At 50.2% G+C, this 16,195-nt stretch overlaps 1 protein-coding gene across 1 annotated transcript in view; it reads left to right on the top strand.

Moving 5' to 3' along the window:
- The first annotated feature begins 6,653 nt into the window (after positions 1 to 6,653).
- The window catches only part of ANKRD33B (ankyrin repeat domain 33B), a 54,487-nt gene continuing 44,945 nt past the window's right edge, over positions 6,654 to 16,195 (top strand). The window contains exon 1 of the mRNA XM_087815059.1: positions 6,654 to 7,019. Within this exon, the coding sequence (XP_087671185.1) occupies positions 6,654 to 7,019 (366 nt within the window). The remainder of the gene's footprint in view (positions 7,020 to 16,195) is intronic.

Here is a 16,195-nt window from a genome sequence, read left to right as displayed (position 1 = left end):
AAAACCAGGACTGCCCTACAGGGGTTGACTCAGATGGTGAAAACAAGCAGGCAGAGCTTGGGAGGCCAAGAGTTCACTCTGAGGTTCTTCCTCGTACAGGGAGTGTGCCAGGAAACCCTGTCGCAAATGTCCACTAGACTCTTGTTAAAACATTTAATAAGGCTGTCCTCGGTTGACCATCGGGAGTGCATCCCAGCAGATAAATTCCTTCTCAGGGTTCCCATCAAATAAATCTTTCGTTTTGGGGTCCACGGTGACAAGACAACAATGATCAGAGTAGCCTTGACTACACCCCAGCACCCCTGTGTGCACACATCATTAGGCTTGAATGAGAGTTGAAACCCGTTGAAATATTGACTTTTATATGTTCTTCCAGTTCTACTGCCAACACATTCAACCAGCTGGCAAGAGCAGCCACTGTCCATCCAAAGCACCTCATGTTTTGGGTCATTAAGACTGGTTTGGCTGCTCCATTCAACAGAAGTTTTCTTCCTGTGTCACTGTCTAAATTTGAGAACTTTAAAGATGTCCTGTTGTGTTTAGTGGCATTGTTCAAACCTTCTGATTTGAGTGGCCTGTAGCCTCAGTGGTTGGCAGCTCTCAAGGGACAATCACGAGCACATGGGCAGGCACAGGATCGTCGCTGAGAGTAACCGCCAGCTTTTCAGTGCAGGACCATGCTGAAATGCTTTTCTATCCCTCTGTGAAATTAATACTTACTTCAAAAATACTGTCGAGGAGAATGTCTGTGAAGGATGGGAGAGGAAGAGGTGTGTGCTGAGGTCTCAAAGGGGAAATGATGCCTGAAGCCTCTTTGCAGTCTGGTGAGGGGGGCTCAGAAGCCAGCTGCCACCGCAGAGTAAGTGGGCATGAGTCACTGGGGGCCGGGGGAGGATCCTGTGGATGAAGTCTGTGATAAAATGTGCATATTGAGACATTGATTGTGCATCTGGGGGTATTTTTGGTCCAAAAATAGAATGCCAAAATGTTCTGGTGAATTGTTGAGAGAATCTATACCCCTACAGGCATGGAACTAGAGGCAGTCATATTCAAGTGTGAAAAACGTGCCACTGAAAAGAGTAACTGTTGTCTCAGTCATGGTCTGAGTTGTAAAGGGGTGGATATAGTTCCTGTAAACTCTGTGCCAGGGTTGGTCTTCAGAACTTACGAGCTAATCACTTCTAGGCTGGGTAGGACGGGGAGGGTGCTTTAGATTTAGGATCATGAGAAAGCTGGGATTGCTTAGCCATCTACATTGATTTATCCAGGAGTGTTTCCTGAGCATAGTCTAGACCATGTGCTGTGGTAGAGCATAGCCCAGAATGCTCTCTGTTCTTGAAGTTCAGTCTAGTTCACAGGCCTTCAGCCTTGCCCCTCTGTAGGCTGTGTGGGCAGAAATTCCACCTCCTGCCCCTTCCTGGAGCCTCAGGGCCCTGGGGGTGTGGAATATGGGGTGGTGGATCCTGGATTCCCAGCTCTGCACTGGAGAGCTGGGGGGTTAGCATATGGGCAGCCAGGGTGAGTCCTAGTGACAATATCTGTGTCTCCTATAGATGGTCACTGTTCAGGATTTGGGTCAAGGCTGGAGATGTCTATTGAATTTAATAGAAAAGAAGCCTCTGCAGACCCTTGGAGAGGCAGTGGGGAGGGTATGGAGAAGCAGGTTATAGTGATTCACAGAGGAACAGGGAAGGTGGGGGGGTAGACACGGCCATCTCACTTTATAGGCTCGGGGTTTTTGGGGGGTTTGTCCAAGAAGCATGCACTACTTTTGTAACTTAAAAAAAGCAACCCATATATTTTAAAAATGAGCAAATGAAGGATGAAAAGTGGAATTGTTGAAGGAGTTCTTTCTTGCAGAAGGTTTGACAGTGAAGGCAAGGAGGGGTGTGGGCAGGTGGAGGAGGGTTGGAGCATCGGAGTCTGCTTTAAGGTGGAGATCTCAGTGAGGTTGCTGATGTCAGAGGACAAGTGCCAGACAATGACATGAGGATCCTGGAGGGGGGGCATCCAGAGTCCCCAGGGAAGAGGGCTCCAGGTTTACCTGTAGGGGAGGGGGCTTCTTCCACCGGAGACTGAGAAGTCACAAAGGTCAGGGTGCAGACAACACTCAGCTAGGGGCCAGGAGGGGGATCCCAGTCTCAGCAGATGGGGCCCATTCTCGCTGTAGAGCAGGAGGTGAGGGCTTTTGAGGAGGGTGGTGAGTTGGGTTTGAGAGTAGTGGGAGAAAACTTGAGGTCGCTGTGGGGACTGGAAGTAGGATGTGGTGGCAGGCGCAGCACCCCAGAAGCCCATATTGCTGTAGCAGGGTTGGGGCAGGGAGAGGACAAGAGGCTTGCAGCTCCTGGGGCTGGTAGGAGGATTTAACACACATGGGCCCAGCTCAGAGCCGTGTGCGACGCCCATCCCTCCTGTTTCACAAGATGTTCCCCTAGAAGCAGCACCACCAGCACTGAGCAAGCCCTGGAGTCTCCTTGGGTTGTGCCCCCAGCAGTCTGAATATGGTGGTTACACACCACAAGACAGGAACCATGAATGGTCAAAATCTGGACATCCCTGGGGTCCTGTGTCTTCCTGCCTCTGGTGATGTGTTTTTTAAAACAAATTCCAGAAGATCCATAGACTTGGAAGTGTAAGTAGCTAAAGGAAGTTCAGGTTCCTGCTCTGTGCTTGCTGTTGTATAAATCCAGAAGTTCTGAGACACAGCTGAGGCCTGGTCCAACAGGCTGTGCCTTCTCTTTCTTATAACAGGGAATTGTTGAGGATCAACCAAGATGGTGAGACACTCAGAAGCTGGGGATTAAAAAAACCCTAATAATACCTGGTTGTTGTGTTTGGTGAGCTTTCAGTACATAAGAAGGAAGATAATTCTGCAAAAAATTATTGGAAAACAGGATAATAAGAGCTATTATAGGGGCTTGAACAAAGGGGCAGTGATGGGGAAAAGGGGTGCCCTGTACTTGGGATGGGAGACCAGGGTCACGGAGAAGCCTTCTTTTGGGTAGGTCTTTCAACAGTTTTTCACATCTCATGCGGTTCCCTAGATTGGCTTTAACAATCCAACCACCTTTATTCAGATGATGACCCAAGGAATTTTATCCTTGGAGTAAACATGGGTTCTCTAGTTATAGCCCATTATTGCTAATTCCCATCAAAAGCAGGAAAAAGGCAGAATCGGCAGTTAGGTGCACACGTGCATATACTCCTCCCAAATATTTAACGACGAAGGCAAGAGTCCTCAGATTACACTAGGAGGGATCTAGTTGCTGTCAACAGAATTGAATTAGAGCCAAATAGCAGATAATCTCTTTAATGGGGAGATCCAAAAATACACACAGAGATTTGTCTTTGTATATCTAAGCAGATCAGAAAGGTAACCTGACTAGCAATTCTGTAGATGACTTCAGGATGCTTTCAGTTCCTTCTCCTTTTTGCAATCAATGCCGGAAAATTTGCAAAAACTCCCATCCCCTACTCACTTCTGTAGGGGTCAGGAGAGCTGGAGGAGCCTGCTGCAAACCTCAGAAGGTAATGAGCTTCTCCAGACTCCACCCTTGAAGATGACTTCTGAGGGAAAGTGGGGGTGAGAAAATGAAACATCCATGGTATGGCTCTGCATTGATTCATGTCTCTTTCCCTTAGGACAGTTTTTATACATTTCTTGGGGTTCTTTCTCCATCATCTAGACTTTGGTTACCATTTGAATACGGCAATGAAGAAAATGCTGTGGTGGGCTAAACACTATGGTGTGCTAAATTCCAAACGTTGAGCAAAGGTTTAAAACCACTCTCCCATTCAATTCTCACTCTAGCCCTGGAGGTGGGACCCTGGTATTTTATGAATAGTGGGGTGGGCTTGGGTTTGCTCTACCATTTGGAACCCCTCTCCCACTTTGCTTTCTAAACAAAGTTTTGTGTGTTTTTTTTGGGGGGGAGGGGGTAGTGAGCACTACAGGGGTGTTCACTTTTCAGTCCTCAAACACACTGCTTGTAATTTTGAAAGATCCCCCTGTTGTAGGTAGTACACTTAGGTGGGCTGCTCCAGAAATGCAACTGAAGTAGTGGATCTTTTAAATGGCCCATAGACAAAATTTTCAATTAAACTGTGTAATTGAGACTTTAAATGTATGAGACCTTAAAAAATCATAAATTAAAATAGTTTGTTGAAACTAAAAAAATTTAGATAAAATAGTTTTTCAAAATGTTGATTTAAAAGTTATCCCGAGTATTTGGCAATTTTGATAAACTACTTTCTCCTATGTAGATTTTGTACACACAGTGAATAAATGTGGCCTTTACTATATATGCCTGATTTTGTGTTCTTTCAGCAAGGCTGAAACTCTGTAGTCTTTGTGGTACAATTCCCCCTGGGGTGGTGGAGGAGGTGGCCAGAGTTGTGACCTGGAGGCCTCTTGAGCCTCTGGCGTCATGGGCGCTGGGAGGGGTGGGGGTTGGGTGGTCACCAGGTGCGTTTCTGAAGAAGGAAAATGATCGGCTTGGGTTTGGAGTCGGATCACTTACAAGCCACTAGCTCTTACTTGGAGAGGGCTGTTTCAGAAGTTTGTCTTTAACGAGAAAACCATATCTGGACTCAAGTGTCTAAGAAGAAAAGGGGGAAGTGGTGCGCTCTGAAGATAGGCCTGAGCTCCGCGGCCTCGTGCCCCGTGCTTACAGGGCTCCCCTTCGGGGCTGCAGCCGCCCAGGACCCCAGCCCACCCCGGGCGGGTCACTGCCCGCTGAGGCTCCCACTTTATACCACACGCGCCCCGCCTGGCTGGGGAGGGGCAGCAAGCCCAGAGGCGCCCTGGGGGAGGGGCCCTGCCACCGGTCAATCCCCAGCCTCTGGAAACGCCGGCCAGCCTTGAAAGGGGGAAACTCCCAGCGGGAATTTATGTAAACGCGGCCCGTTACGGAAGAAAGTATAAAAAGCCAACCAAGGCTGGGGCTATTTTTGGCTTCCGAAAGAAAGCCCTGAGAACAGAAGGAAGGGAGGGTGCCCAAGTTCACTTCCAGCTCAGGGTGCGCTCAGGCACGGTCGTGTTTTCACCGAAAATCGCCGTCCTCCGGAGCCCCGGGGATGCCAGGTTGCCGGCCGGCCCAGGGGACACTGAGGCCCGAGTGACCGTCACGCTGGCCGGTCCAGCGCCGAGGAAGCCAGAGGCCGGAGGCCTCGCAGTCACTCCCGGGCTCTCGCCCCGCGCCCGGGGGTGGGGGGTATTTTTGACGGTGTTTCCCCGCTGTGCCCCTCAGCTTGCCCACCCAGGCCTGGGTTCCTCCAGTTTGTCCCCAGAGGCCAGCTTCTGTTTAACTCTGGGCCCCAGGGCTGGCAGCTGGTGGGCATGCTGCCGAGGGCGTGGGGGGGAGGAAGGAGAGCGGGAGAGGGCAGGGGGGTGTTTCCCCCGCGGTCGCATCGCCCCTGGACTGGCGCAATGCTTCCCGTCGAGGATGCAGCACCCCCAGGGCAGGCTGGGCGTGCGCCCTCACCGCCGCGCCTCCACGCACGGCCTTTCCACGAGGATTTGGCCCGGGGATCGGGGGCTCCCTGCGGCAAACCCCCACCCCTAGCGCCGGGGAGGGCGGGAGGAGCCAGGCCCTAGGCTCCCTGCTGGAGCCTCGGTCCGTCAGTCCGTCTCCACTTCCAGTTCCAAGCGCGGGGACACTGGGCAGGGCGAGGGAGGGGGTCCATCACAGCTCTGGCCTGGCGCAGACTCTTCTCACGCAAACATTCCCCCCTTAGGCTAGTGGACGACTCTCCCGGGTGGGTCTTTTAGGATCCACGTGCAGACCACAGTTGGTGCGGCTTCTGCGTGACCTGGGGACTCCGCGGACCGTCTCCCCGGAGTTGGGGCCTCACCGCGGCAGCGCGGAGCTCTCAGCTCGGAGAGGCGCCGTCCGCCGCGCGCCCCGGCCTGGCTCCCCGCCCCTTGGATTTCACCTCCCCCGCCACTTGTCCTCGGTGCCCGGGGTGCTTCCGGGGTTCCGGGGTCTTACGCTGGGACTGGAGATGGCCCCGAAGCCCAGACTCCTGGGGAGGTGACCAATGGGTTCGACCCCAAGAAACTACCCCCCTCCTGGAGGCCAGGAGCCCTGGGTCGCGCGGGGCTCGGGGTTTGACGTTCCCGACGCGCGCGCAGGCTCGGCCGGCGGCGACCCTCGACCGCACCACGGTCCCCGCCCCGCGCCGAGGGAGCGCGCGGCACCCCCTGCCCGCGCCCTGGCGTTCGGCTTCTTCAGTTACCGCCGCTGCTTCTCCGGCGCCCGCATTTCTCAGCTCCGGGCAAAGCAGCCGGGGCTCGGTCCCGGCCGTGCGGAGAAACCAAGTCTTCTCGGTTCTTAACTTTTCCGTGGAACCCGCGGCGGGGCCGGGGACTCCGGGGGCGCGGCGGCCCCGCCCCCTCCCGCCGGTCCCCGCCCCCTGCCTCCGGCGCGCTCCGGCGTCCGCCCGCCGCGCTCGGAAAGCCCCCGCGCTCCTCCCAGCGCCCAGGGGCTCTCTCCAGCCTCCCGCGACTTTCCTCCGCCAGCGCAGCCGCCGCGCGCGGTTTCCACGCGCCTGGAGCCCGCAGAGCCCTGCTTTCCTGGAGCCGCAGGGACACGGGGCGGTGACCTCGGTGCGCGCCCAGAGGCGCCGTCTCCGCCCGCGCCCGGGCCGATAGCATGGTGCTGCTGGCCGGGCCCGGGCCGGAGGGCGGGGGGGCGCTCTGCGTGTCTCCGCAGCCGCCGTCCCCGCCTCGGGACACGAAGGCCGGGGGAGACCCCGCTGAGTACGAGGACTACGAGGACTTTTCGCGTCTGCCCGACACCCGCAGCATCGCCTCGGACGACTCCTTCTACCCCGCCCTAAGCGAGGAGGAGTACGGCGCCGGGAGCGGGCAGGGCGTCCCGGAGCGAGTCCCCGAGGGCATCCCGGAGGCGGCGACCCTCCTGCGCGCCGCCAGCGCCAACGACGTGGGGCTGCTGAAGGCGCTGGTGCGGCGGGGGCCGCGCGTGGAGGAGGTGCGGGAGACCGACCCCAACGGCCGGGTAAGCGGGCGTCTGCGCGGGGCTCGGGGCCCCTCCCCGCGCCTCCCATTCCCCCACCGCACGCATCCCGAGCCTCTCGGGCCCCTCGGGGACCTGACGACTGCAAAGAGCGCCTTCTCCTCGCTCCCTGGCGTGAGGCGCGCGTGGAGCCTCGGGTCCCGGGCCGGGGCGGGAGGAGTTTGACTTGTCCGGGGTGGGAGGAGTTTTTGATTTGTCCGGGGTCACAGCCCTGCGGGAGGCGCGCCTGGTCCCGGGGCCTCGTTTTCCGCCCCGGCGCCCTCCTAATTCAAGTCCTGGGGCCCGCGCCGGGGTTGGGGCTGGAAGCCTGTCGCTGGATGTCTCCGACCGTCACTTTCCCGGCCTGTGGGGCACTGCCCCTTCCTCCCGGCGCTCCAGTTGCCCCCTCTGCCCCTCGCGCCGCCCCTGCCCTTCCCTTCGGGCTCCTTCCCAGATCCCCTGCTAATTCTCCCCACCCCGCGCCCCGCGGCCATCGTGATCTCCGACTTGGTGGCCCCAGTGCCATCTCCCTCCCCCCCCCCCGCCCGGGCCTGGGGACCTGGTAGGGCGGGCGCGGGGGGAGAGGGGCACAGCGCATCTGTCCGTTAGTCGTGTCACTCAGCGCCGGCAAGAAACGTTTAGAAAAGAAAGAAGAAGTTAGCGCGCACAGACTTGGGGAATGGCTCGCCGAGAACAGCCCGCCAAGCGCTCGGAGGGAAAATGTGCGGAGTGACCCCCGGTGCCGGGTAGTCTGTGCTGTGTGGACAAGCAGCGGGCCCGCGCGGTTGTCACATTCCCCAGGTCCCGAGGGAGAGCTGCAGCCTCAGCCTGGCACAAACCAGCAATGCCAGTGTTTTTGCTCAGGAGCCCACAGCCGAGAGAAGATAATGTGCTTTTCCTTGGGAACTGCTGGGACCCCTGTGCCTTTGATTTATCTCAGGAGGCAGGGAGGGCTTTGGCATGGAGGAGCTGGGAGGGCCACACCTCTGTGTCTAACTTGAACTTGGGGAAGGGTCTGTGCTTGTAATGTGTCAGACATCTCTGGCCCCAAGTTTCCTAGGGCTGGAGGGGCTAAGGTGGGGCCCTCCTGGAAGCATCACGGTGGTCCTGCTGGGACACCAGGCAGTGCCCACACCCCAGCCCTCCATCCTGGGGTTTTGGGCTTCTGTTTCTCCAGTTCTACTTTCACTTTTTCAAGGTGATTTTTCACATACAGATGTTTATATCAGAGACTTCTTTCCTGGAGCCCAGAAGGATGGGGAAGAACACTGGTGGAGTAGGTCTCTCCCATGTCCTCCGCAGCCTTGGGTCTCCAGTGGGCTGGGGGTGGGGGCCACTGGCAGGGTCCGGCTCGCCCTGCCCCCACCCTGAGGCTCCACTGGGCTCATTAGGTTTATTATGTTTGGGGGTCAAAAAAAAAAAATGTTTGAAAATAGCTTCATCGGAACCACCTGAGAAAACCAGAAACCATTCCCAAGGGGCTTGGGCCTCACAGACCCAGTTTTGAAAGTCCCACCCTCAGCATACAGTGAGGAGAGAGCAATGGAAAGGAGAGGCTGGCTGCAGCCTCCAAGAGGCTCTCTGCCTCCGTTTTCTCCTTGTAAATAGGGCTAAGGACAGCTTCTACATCCTGGGGCTGTGAGCATGACGTGCCCTAGGACATGGCCCTTGTTTACTATCTTGTCCTGTTTCTCACTCACCTGCCTTCTCCTTAAAAGTGCATCCCCCACTTTGTTTTTTCTTCTGCCAGGCAAAGAGTTTTCTCTTGGGTTTTCTCTTTGCTTGAGAGCCCTTTGTTTCTCTGATTTGCACCTGCTCCGCACCAAATCGGGATGAAGAAATGACATATGACCGCCAACCTCAGGACTCTTGGGGTCTTTTACTTCCTGGTCAGAAGGAGAAAGTCCTGTGTTCTGTGCTCTGAATGGGGCAGGAGAGAGCTTCTGCTTTTCCCATGACTTCTAGGTGCTGTTGCTCAAACTGTATCCATCTTCCTGAAAAACAGAAAGAAGAAAATGTGCCAAAGTGCAAATGCATGACCCTCTGGCAAATAGAGTAGTAAGTCACTGCATAGGTGTTCACTGCAGACCTACTGTGTGCAAGGCACTGGTTAGTACTCTAGGAGACTCAAAGATGAGCCAGTCTTGCCTTTTAGTTAAGGAGAGAAGAACTCGGAGAGCTCCTCCATGCTAAAGCCCAGACCACAGTCAGAGACGAACTTCCCTGCCCCCTGAGATAAACCAAAGGCACAGGGCCTCACCACTTCCCAAGTAAAAGCACATATCTTCTTTTATTTTATTTATTTTTAAAAAATATATCTTTATTGATTTCAGAGAGAGGAAAGGGAGACAGAGATAGAAACATCAATGATGAGAGAGTCATTGATTGAGCCCTGGGCATGTGCCCTGACCAGGAATCGAACCCTGATCGCCTGGATCCTAGGTCGATGCTCAACTACTGAGCCGCGCCCTGCCGGGCAGCACATATCTTCTGTCAGCTGTGCCCAGTCCAGAGGCAGGATGGGAAAAGATATGTGGGACAAGTGTCTTGGATGCAAGCAGCTGAGAACAGTCCTGGAAACCTCGTGAGGGGAGACTTTTGGAGACAGTGACAGGCAGGTGCGGCGTGGTTGGTTGTGGTGCAGCACAGAACAGGGAAATGTGGGAGCTTAAACTCTAGAGGCTGACCTGGGCCAGGTGGTGAAGGGCCAGCCTGTTGGTTGGGCATTGTCCCTGTGCTGAAAGGCTGCTGGTTCAGTTCCTGGTCAAGGCACATGCCCAGGTTTCATGCTCGATCCCCGGTAGGGGGTGTGCAGGAGGCAGCCAATCCATGTTTCTTTCTCTCCCTTCCTCTTTCTCTAAAAAAAGTCAGTAAAAAATATCTTTAGAAATACTAAGTGACATTTGAGTAAAGAAGTAGAGAAGATATCTTGGGGAGAGCACTCTAGGAAGAGGGAATGGCAAGTGCAAAGGCCCTGAGGCACTAGCCCTTTGGGCCTGGTCTACAGGTTACCATGATTAGTAACAGTAAAAACCTCATAGAACACCCTAGAGCTTTGGCAGAGTAGAGGGGTAGTTAATTGCATTAACTGTAGAGTGAACAGTTCACAGGTGCAGCCCACAGCCAGCTTCCGGGAAGAAAAATGTCTCTAAAGCCTTCGAAAGGTTTTCTGAGCTGTGTTTGTTGAGCTGCTGGTCTCTGGTCAGTTAAGAAGATGTTTTGTTTGGTTTGAGTAACTAAGGATCACATGTGTTTTGTTTTAGAAAATATGTTCTTTCCTGACTCCTGAGATTGGTAGAATATTGGTTGTGGCTCAGCACGTAATTTTGCTTCTAAAATAGTTATTGCTCTAAAAGGATTGCATAATTTAGTATGCAACATATAAATATTTGTCAAGTAATTCTCCAGTGACAGTTGAAGTGTGCTCTCGCTGTCTTTTAGATTTATGGTTGTTTTCTTCCCTCTGAATTAGGGACAGTGAAAGCTGCTGTAATTCTTTTTCTTAATTCTTCTCGTCTACTTATTATCTCTGGAGGTTCACCTTTATGGTGGTGATGGCTCTGGAGATAGCACTTCCACCGAAGGAAGTGTGTGTTCCGTCTTCATTGTTCAGAAGGACAGTTGGAATGTCAGCCCTTGAACCAAATTAGGCCCAATTACGCTAAATTTAAAATGTTGCACTCCTTTCTTGATGTAATTCTTCTCAGGCATGGATAGATTGCAGGGTCTCCGTGACATTTTTCAAAGGCCCCCTCCACCCTTTGCTCTACCGACTAGCAAAGCCCACCATGCACCCAGGATGGGGGTGTCTCCCTTTACTCTTGAGGGGCTTCCATGTTTTGTTGATTTGTAGTGGTGATCGGTACCTTTATAGTGACAGATACATGATAAATTTTTTGTTGGTAGTGGTTTTTCAAAGGCTACAGAAGATGTATAAACTTTGGACTCACCTTTCCCTAAAATAAGAACCAAGTTGTGTGGAGCTCATACCTCGCCTTTCTGCATTTTCCAGGCCTCAGTACTGATGGCCTGTGTGCTCACTAATTAGTAGAGAAAGTGAGTTCTGGCCTCACGCCTCCATACATATGTTGAGGGCCATCAAGCACAGGGAAAGGGTTGAGAAGGGAGACTGGGGCCCAAGGGGCTGGTGCAGAGAAGTGTGTCAGCTGAAGTGAGCCTGGCAAAACCTGGGCTTGTGGTGGGCAGGCTGACAGATATCTGCTTCTTCTTCCTCCACTGACCGTGGCCCGGTGCTCTGGGCCCAGCAGTAGTGGAAAGACCCATGTGTGTTTTGTTTTTTTAAAGGACTTAATTTTTTTCTAGAGCAGTTTTAGTTTCACAACAAAAGTCAGGGGAAAGTACACAGATTTCCTATATGCCCCCACCCCCACACATGCACAGCCTCCCCATGATCAACATTCCCACCAGAGGGGTACATTTGTTACAATCAGTGAATCTACATCCACACATCATTATCACCCAAAGTCCGTAGTTTGTATTGCGGTTCACTCTTGGTGTTGTACATTCCACTGGCTTGGGCAAATGTATAACCTATATTCATCATTAGATCATAAAAAATATCCCGTGTGTTTTCATATAAGTGTATGAGTTATCTACGGCCACAGCAATGCTGCATAACAAATAACTGAAACCTCATGGATGTATACAACAGCAAACATTTTGCTAAGGGTGGCCCAGCTCAACTGATCCTGGCTGGACTTGGATTCAGCTGGGGTCAGCTGCAGATGGCAGGACCAGGAAGGGCTTGGCTGGGGTCACTGCTCTGTGTGGTCTCCCCTCCTCCAGCAGGCTGGCCTGGGCTCATTCTCCATGGCAGGAGCAGGGTTTCTAGACAGCAGGTAGAGCCAATAAGGCTCAGTGTCACCTTGGCTGAAGCAAGTTACAAGGCCAAGCCCAGATTTACCCTCTTAAGTGTGAATTTGCTTTTATTTGTATAGGATGTTATTCACTAACCATACGTGTTTATTTTAAATTTATGTTTATTAAGGAAAATTTTAGATAGGTACCTGAGTAGGGGGTACCAAGATCTTTCCTGTCCCAATCATCTAGCACCAACAAGCACCAGCTCCCAAAGGCTTCTTTTAATTTTAATGGGAAGGGTTACATTAAATGCTGCTTTTTGTGTGTTTTTGTGGATGAAGGCTTTAGAAGTTTGAAAGAGCCACTCTCACTGGATTTTGTGGCTGGAAGGGATTTTAGAGGTTATTGGCCCCCATCATTTTGTAGTTGAAGAAAGTGGGGCTCAGAGAAGAGGGCATGTAGAGTATCAGGAGAGCTGGGTTCTAGAATGACCCTGAAACTACTCACAATGCTCCTTTAAACCTGCATGGGTCTCTCCCAGGGGCTTCTGAGCTTTCCACCTTTGCCTCCTGGCTGCACTTGAGAAATGGGCTAACTAGAAATTCGGTGGGATGGTTGGGTGATTTTGAACATCTGATTTCTTTTCCATCCTATGCTTGTAAAGGAAGACTAATGGGAGAGGTGTTATAAAAATCTAAAACAATAATAGGGAATCTCACTTATTCATCTGACATTCATAGCAATATAATATGCAGGCTATTATTCAAAGCTATTTTGAATTACAACTTCTGGTAGATATGGCTACAATATAGGAAAAGCTATAAATATTATTTAATTGACTGTAAATTACTGAAATTCAAGCCCTCCTATCAGAGCCTTAGGTCAGTAACTCTTTAAGAGTTACAGGATTATTCAGAGAAATCTTCCCAAGTCTGTTATGATAACCTTTATTTTTCTAGGAAACTGTCCCATTTTTTCTAAGTTTTAAAGGTTAATAGTATGACATTTTTATAGTTCTCTTTTTAATATCTGCTATAACTGTATCATATCCTGTTTTTCTATAGTTTTGAAATTGTGCTGTTTCTCTTTTGTGACAGATATTGTCAAAAATATCTATTTTATTCATTTTTTCCTTTGGATCTATTTCTTTTTTCACTATGTCATCAATTTCTGCTTTTCTTTTTATTATTATTTTCTTTGAGGTTAATTTTACCTATAATTTTTTCTCAGAGTACCACTTCTGCTTTTCAAGTTTTGATATGTAGTATTTTATTATTGTTTTGTTCTAATTTACATTATGATTTGCTCTTTTTTTGACCTAGAAGTTATTTAGAATTATGTTTAAAAATTTTAATATGTATTTTGAAGCTTTATTAAAATAATTTTTAACCTAATTCAGAGAATATGGTCTGTGTGATATTCTATGATATTTCTTGAGACTGGCTTTACAGCCTATTTGGGCCAAAGATTCTAAATCTTAACCACACAGTATTCTATGGTTTCTACAAATTAAGTCAAAACAGTTACATATGTAAAGCAATATGTAATTCCCTTTTTTAAAAGAAATAAGAAGGATGTAGAGAAATTATTGAAATATGTAAACAAAGAAAATTTAGACAGCCTTGTGGAATGATGGTGGATGTGTGTGTGTGTATGTGAGAGACAGAGAGAGACAATGGGGTTAGATTTTAAGATGAAGTAGGATATTAAGAATCCTTGATGTCATTCAGAGTGTGTGTGTGTGTGTGTGTGTGTACATAAAAGAATGTGAAAGAGACTATTTTTAAATGGTGTTCCTGAATTTGAAAGACAGTTGAAGGTGGATTTTGCTTATTTCTACTAAATCAGAGATATGGAAATTAGGGTAGACATGAAATCCCTAATGACGGTTGGGTTGATGGCAAAATTGGATTGGAGTGGTGGGATTTGAGAGCAATTTCAAAGTAACAGTAAGACAAATGTATGCTTCCAAAGGTATAGTTATGTCAGCTCTGAATATTCAGATCCCAAGTAGGTATGTGATGGGATGGAAAATTGAGCATTTGTCTCTGGTTTCTGTTTCTGAGATTTAACTCTTGAATGAGAGGCCACACCTGGCAAGGGACAGTCCAACTGAGAGGCATAGTCGGGGGCCCGGAGGGAGGTTGATGCAGAGGCAAAAGCAGTGCTCATGGGAGGTGCCCAGTAAAGGGCGCTAAATAAATTAATAATTGCACATTTTCTGAGACCAGGGACGGTGCATGAAGTTGGTTTAAAAATAAAGGAAGACGGGAATTAGGCTGAGTGAAAAAAGTGTGTCTCAAAGGATTATTTGCTGTATGATTCTATTTATGTAACGTTCTTGAACTGATGCAGTTGTAGAGATGGTGAACAGATTCAAGGTTGCCCAGGTTAGGGCTTAGGGGAGAGGAGTGGGTGTTAGTTACTCTAACAGGGTAGCAGGAAAGGAGGGGGCCTTGTGGTGATGCAACGGCCCTGTATCTAGATTGTGGAGGTGGCTACAGGGAGCTATACATGGTTTAAAATGGCATAGAACTACACACACGCACGAGGTAACATCTGAACCAGCTCTGGATTGCAGCAATGCCCATTTCATGGCCATGCTTGTGTACTGTCAATTTTGCAGGAAGTTGGTGTTGGGGAGGATAGCTGAAGGAGGCAACTTCCTGTGGGTCTATCCCTATTTCAAAATCAAAAGTTTAATAAAAATGAAGGAAGACAACTATTTAAAAAAATACATTTATTTATTTTAAAGAGGGAGGTGGGAGAGAGTGAGTGATTTGTTGTTTCGCCTATTTATGTATTCACTGGTTGCTTCTTGTATGTGCCCTGACTGAGGATTGAACTGGCAACCTTAGTGTATCGGGACCATGCTCTAACCAACTGAGCCACCTGGCCAGGGCAGAAGGCAACTCTGGTTAAGGTGGTAAATTGTATGTTATGCGTATTTTACCACAATGCATGTATTACCTTTTATCTGTAGCCTTACTATCATGAATAGATCTCCTTTTGGAAACTAAAGCAGAATCAGACCTGGTTAATATGTGGGACTGGGACCCGCCAGAATTATTGGCTATTTGAACCATTGCTACTAAGCATTACCCAGGAGCTTTTCCCAAATGCAGGATCCCAGGCTCCTCCCTAGACAGACTGGACCAGAATCAGCACTTAATGCAGGTTTGAGGTGATCCCAGACATGTCACATGATCTTTGGATCCACAGTTTCCTCTAGATTACCATCTAGAAAATGGGAATACTTATTATGAGGATAACAATACCTCACAGCAGTTCCAGACGGAATAAACTAGTAACTTACATATACAGTCCACACCACAGCATAGGCACTCAGTGAATGGAGCTGTTGTGTCTGTGGGTGAATTAATCTCAGATGATTTTCCAGTACTGCTGTTTCCATTTCAGCCAAGGGAAAAGGCGGAAACCAATGTTTAACCAAAGAACAGTCATCAAGAAAACGTCATGTCCACTTGGTGAGGAACCTTTTGTAACCATAAAAATGTGTTGGGAGGTTAGATCTCAAGTTAAGTGTTCAGACTACAGTGAAAGTGGCTGTTGATGCCCTGGGTGTGGATGAAGCCAGGGAGTGAGGAGAGGTGCGAGGGGGCAGAGAAGGGTGCTGGGGCCACATCTTGGCCTATCTTGAGGGCACCTTTGATTACAGTGGGTGGAGGCCAGGATGCTGCCTTAGAAACGGAAGCGGTCTGAGGCTTGGAGGAGGGTGAGAAGGTCCAGATTCTGGAATGTTGAGGAGGGAGAACATTTTGAGGAGGGAAGGATGGCTCTTAGGCCAGGGATTGTCACAAGCCTCTTCTCTTGCAAGCCTTTTTCTTTCCTTCAACATTTTCTGTGAGTACGAGAGCCCTGTAGTCAGAGCCCCAGCCCGCCCTGGGACTTTCTGGGACAGATTCTGTCACTTGCTTTGCTGTAAACAAGCAGTGCAGTGGGTTTCCCAAGTTTGCTTCCATTTCCTTTCTTGATGTTGCCAAGCCAGGCATTCCTATGGGCCTGACCCTCCCTCTTACTGTAGGAAGATCAGTTTGTATGTCTCCCTTCTAGACCTTCCTTCCAGTTTTTGTGTTTGAAAACACCAGGGGTAAGAGTCATGTGCTAAAAATAGTGGTGTGACATAGCTCCCTTTTGCAGGCACTGTGAGTAAGGCTTTTTTCGTTGCTGTTAGATAATGGGAGGGTTTCTGGGAAATAAATCCATTTACAGCAGCACCAGGGCACAGTTGGACTCGGCTGAAGAGATTTCGAAGCCACTTTCCTGCATCATGGAGTCCCTTTGTTACCTGGAGACGCCTCTCCCAGCTCTCACCATTCTGTTTCAGAGGATCCGGG

Source organism: Miniopterus natalensis, chromosome 3 (assembly GCF_054644295.1).
Source record: "Miniopterus natalensis isolate mMinNat1 chromosome 3, mMinNat1.hap1, whole genome shotgun sequence".
NCBI lineage: Eukaryota > Metazoa > Chordata > Mammalia > Chiroptera > Miniopteridae > Miniopterus > Miniopterus natalensis.
This window is presented reverse-complemented; position numbering and strand designations above follow the sequence as displayed.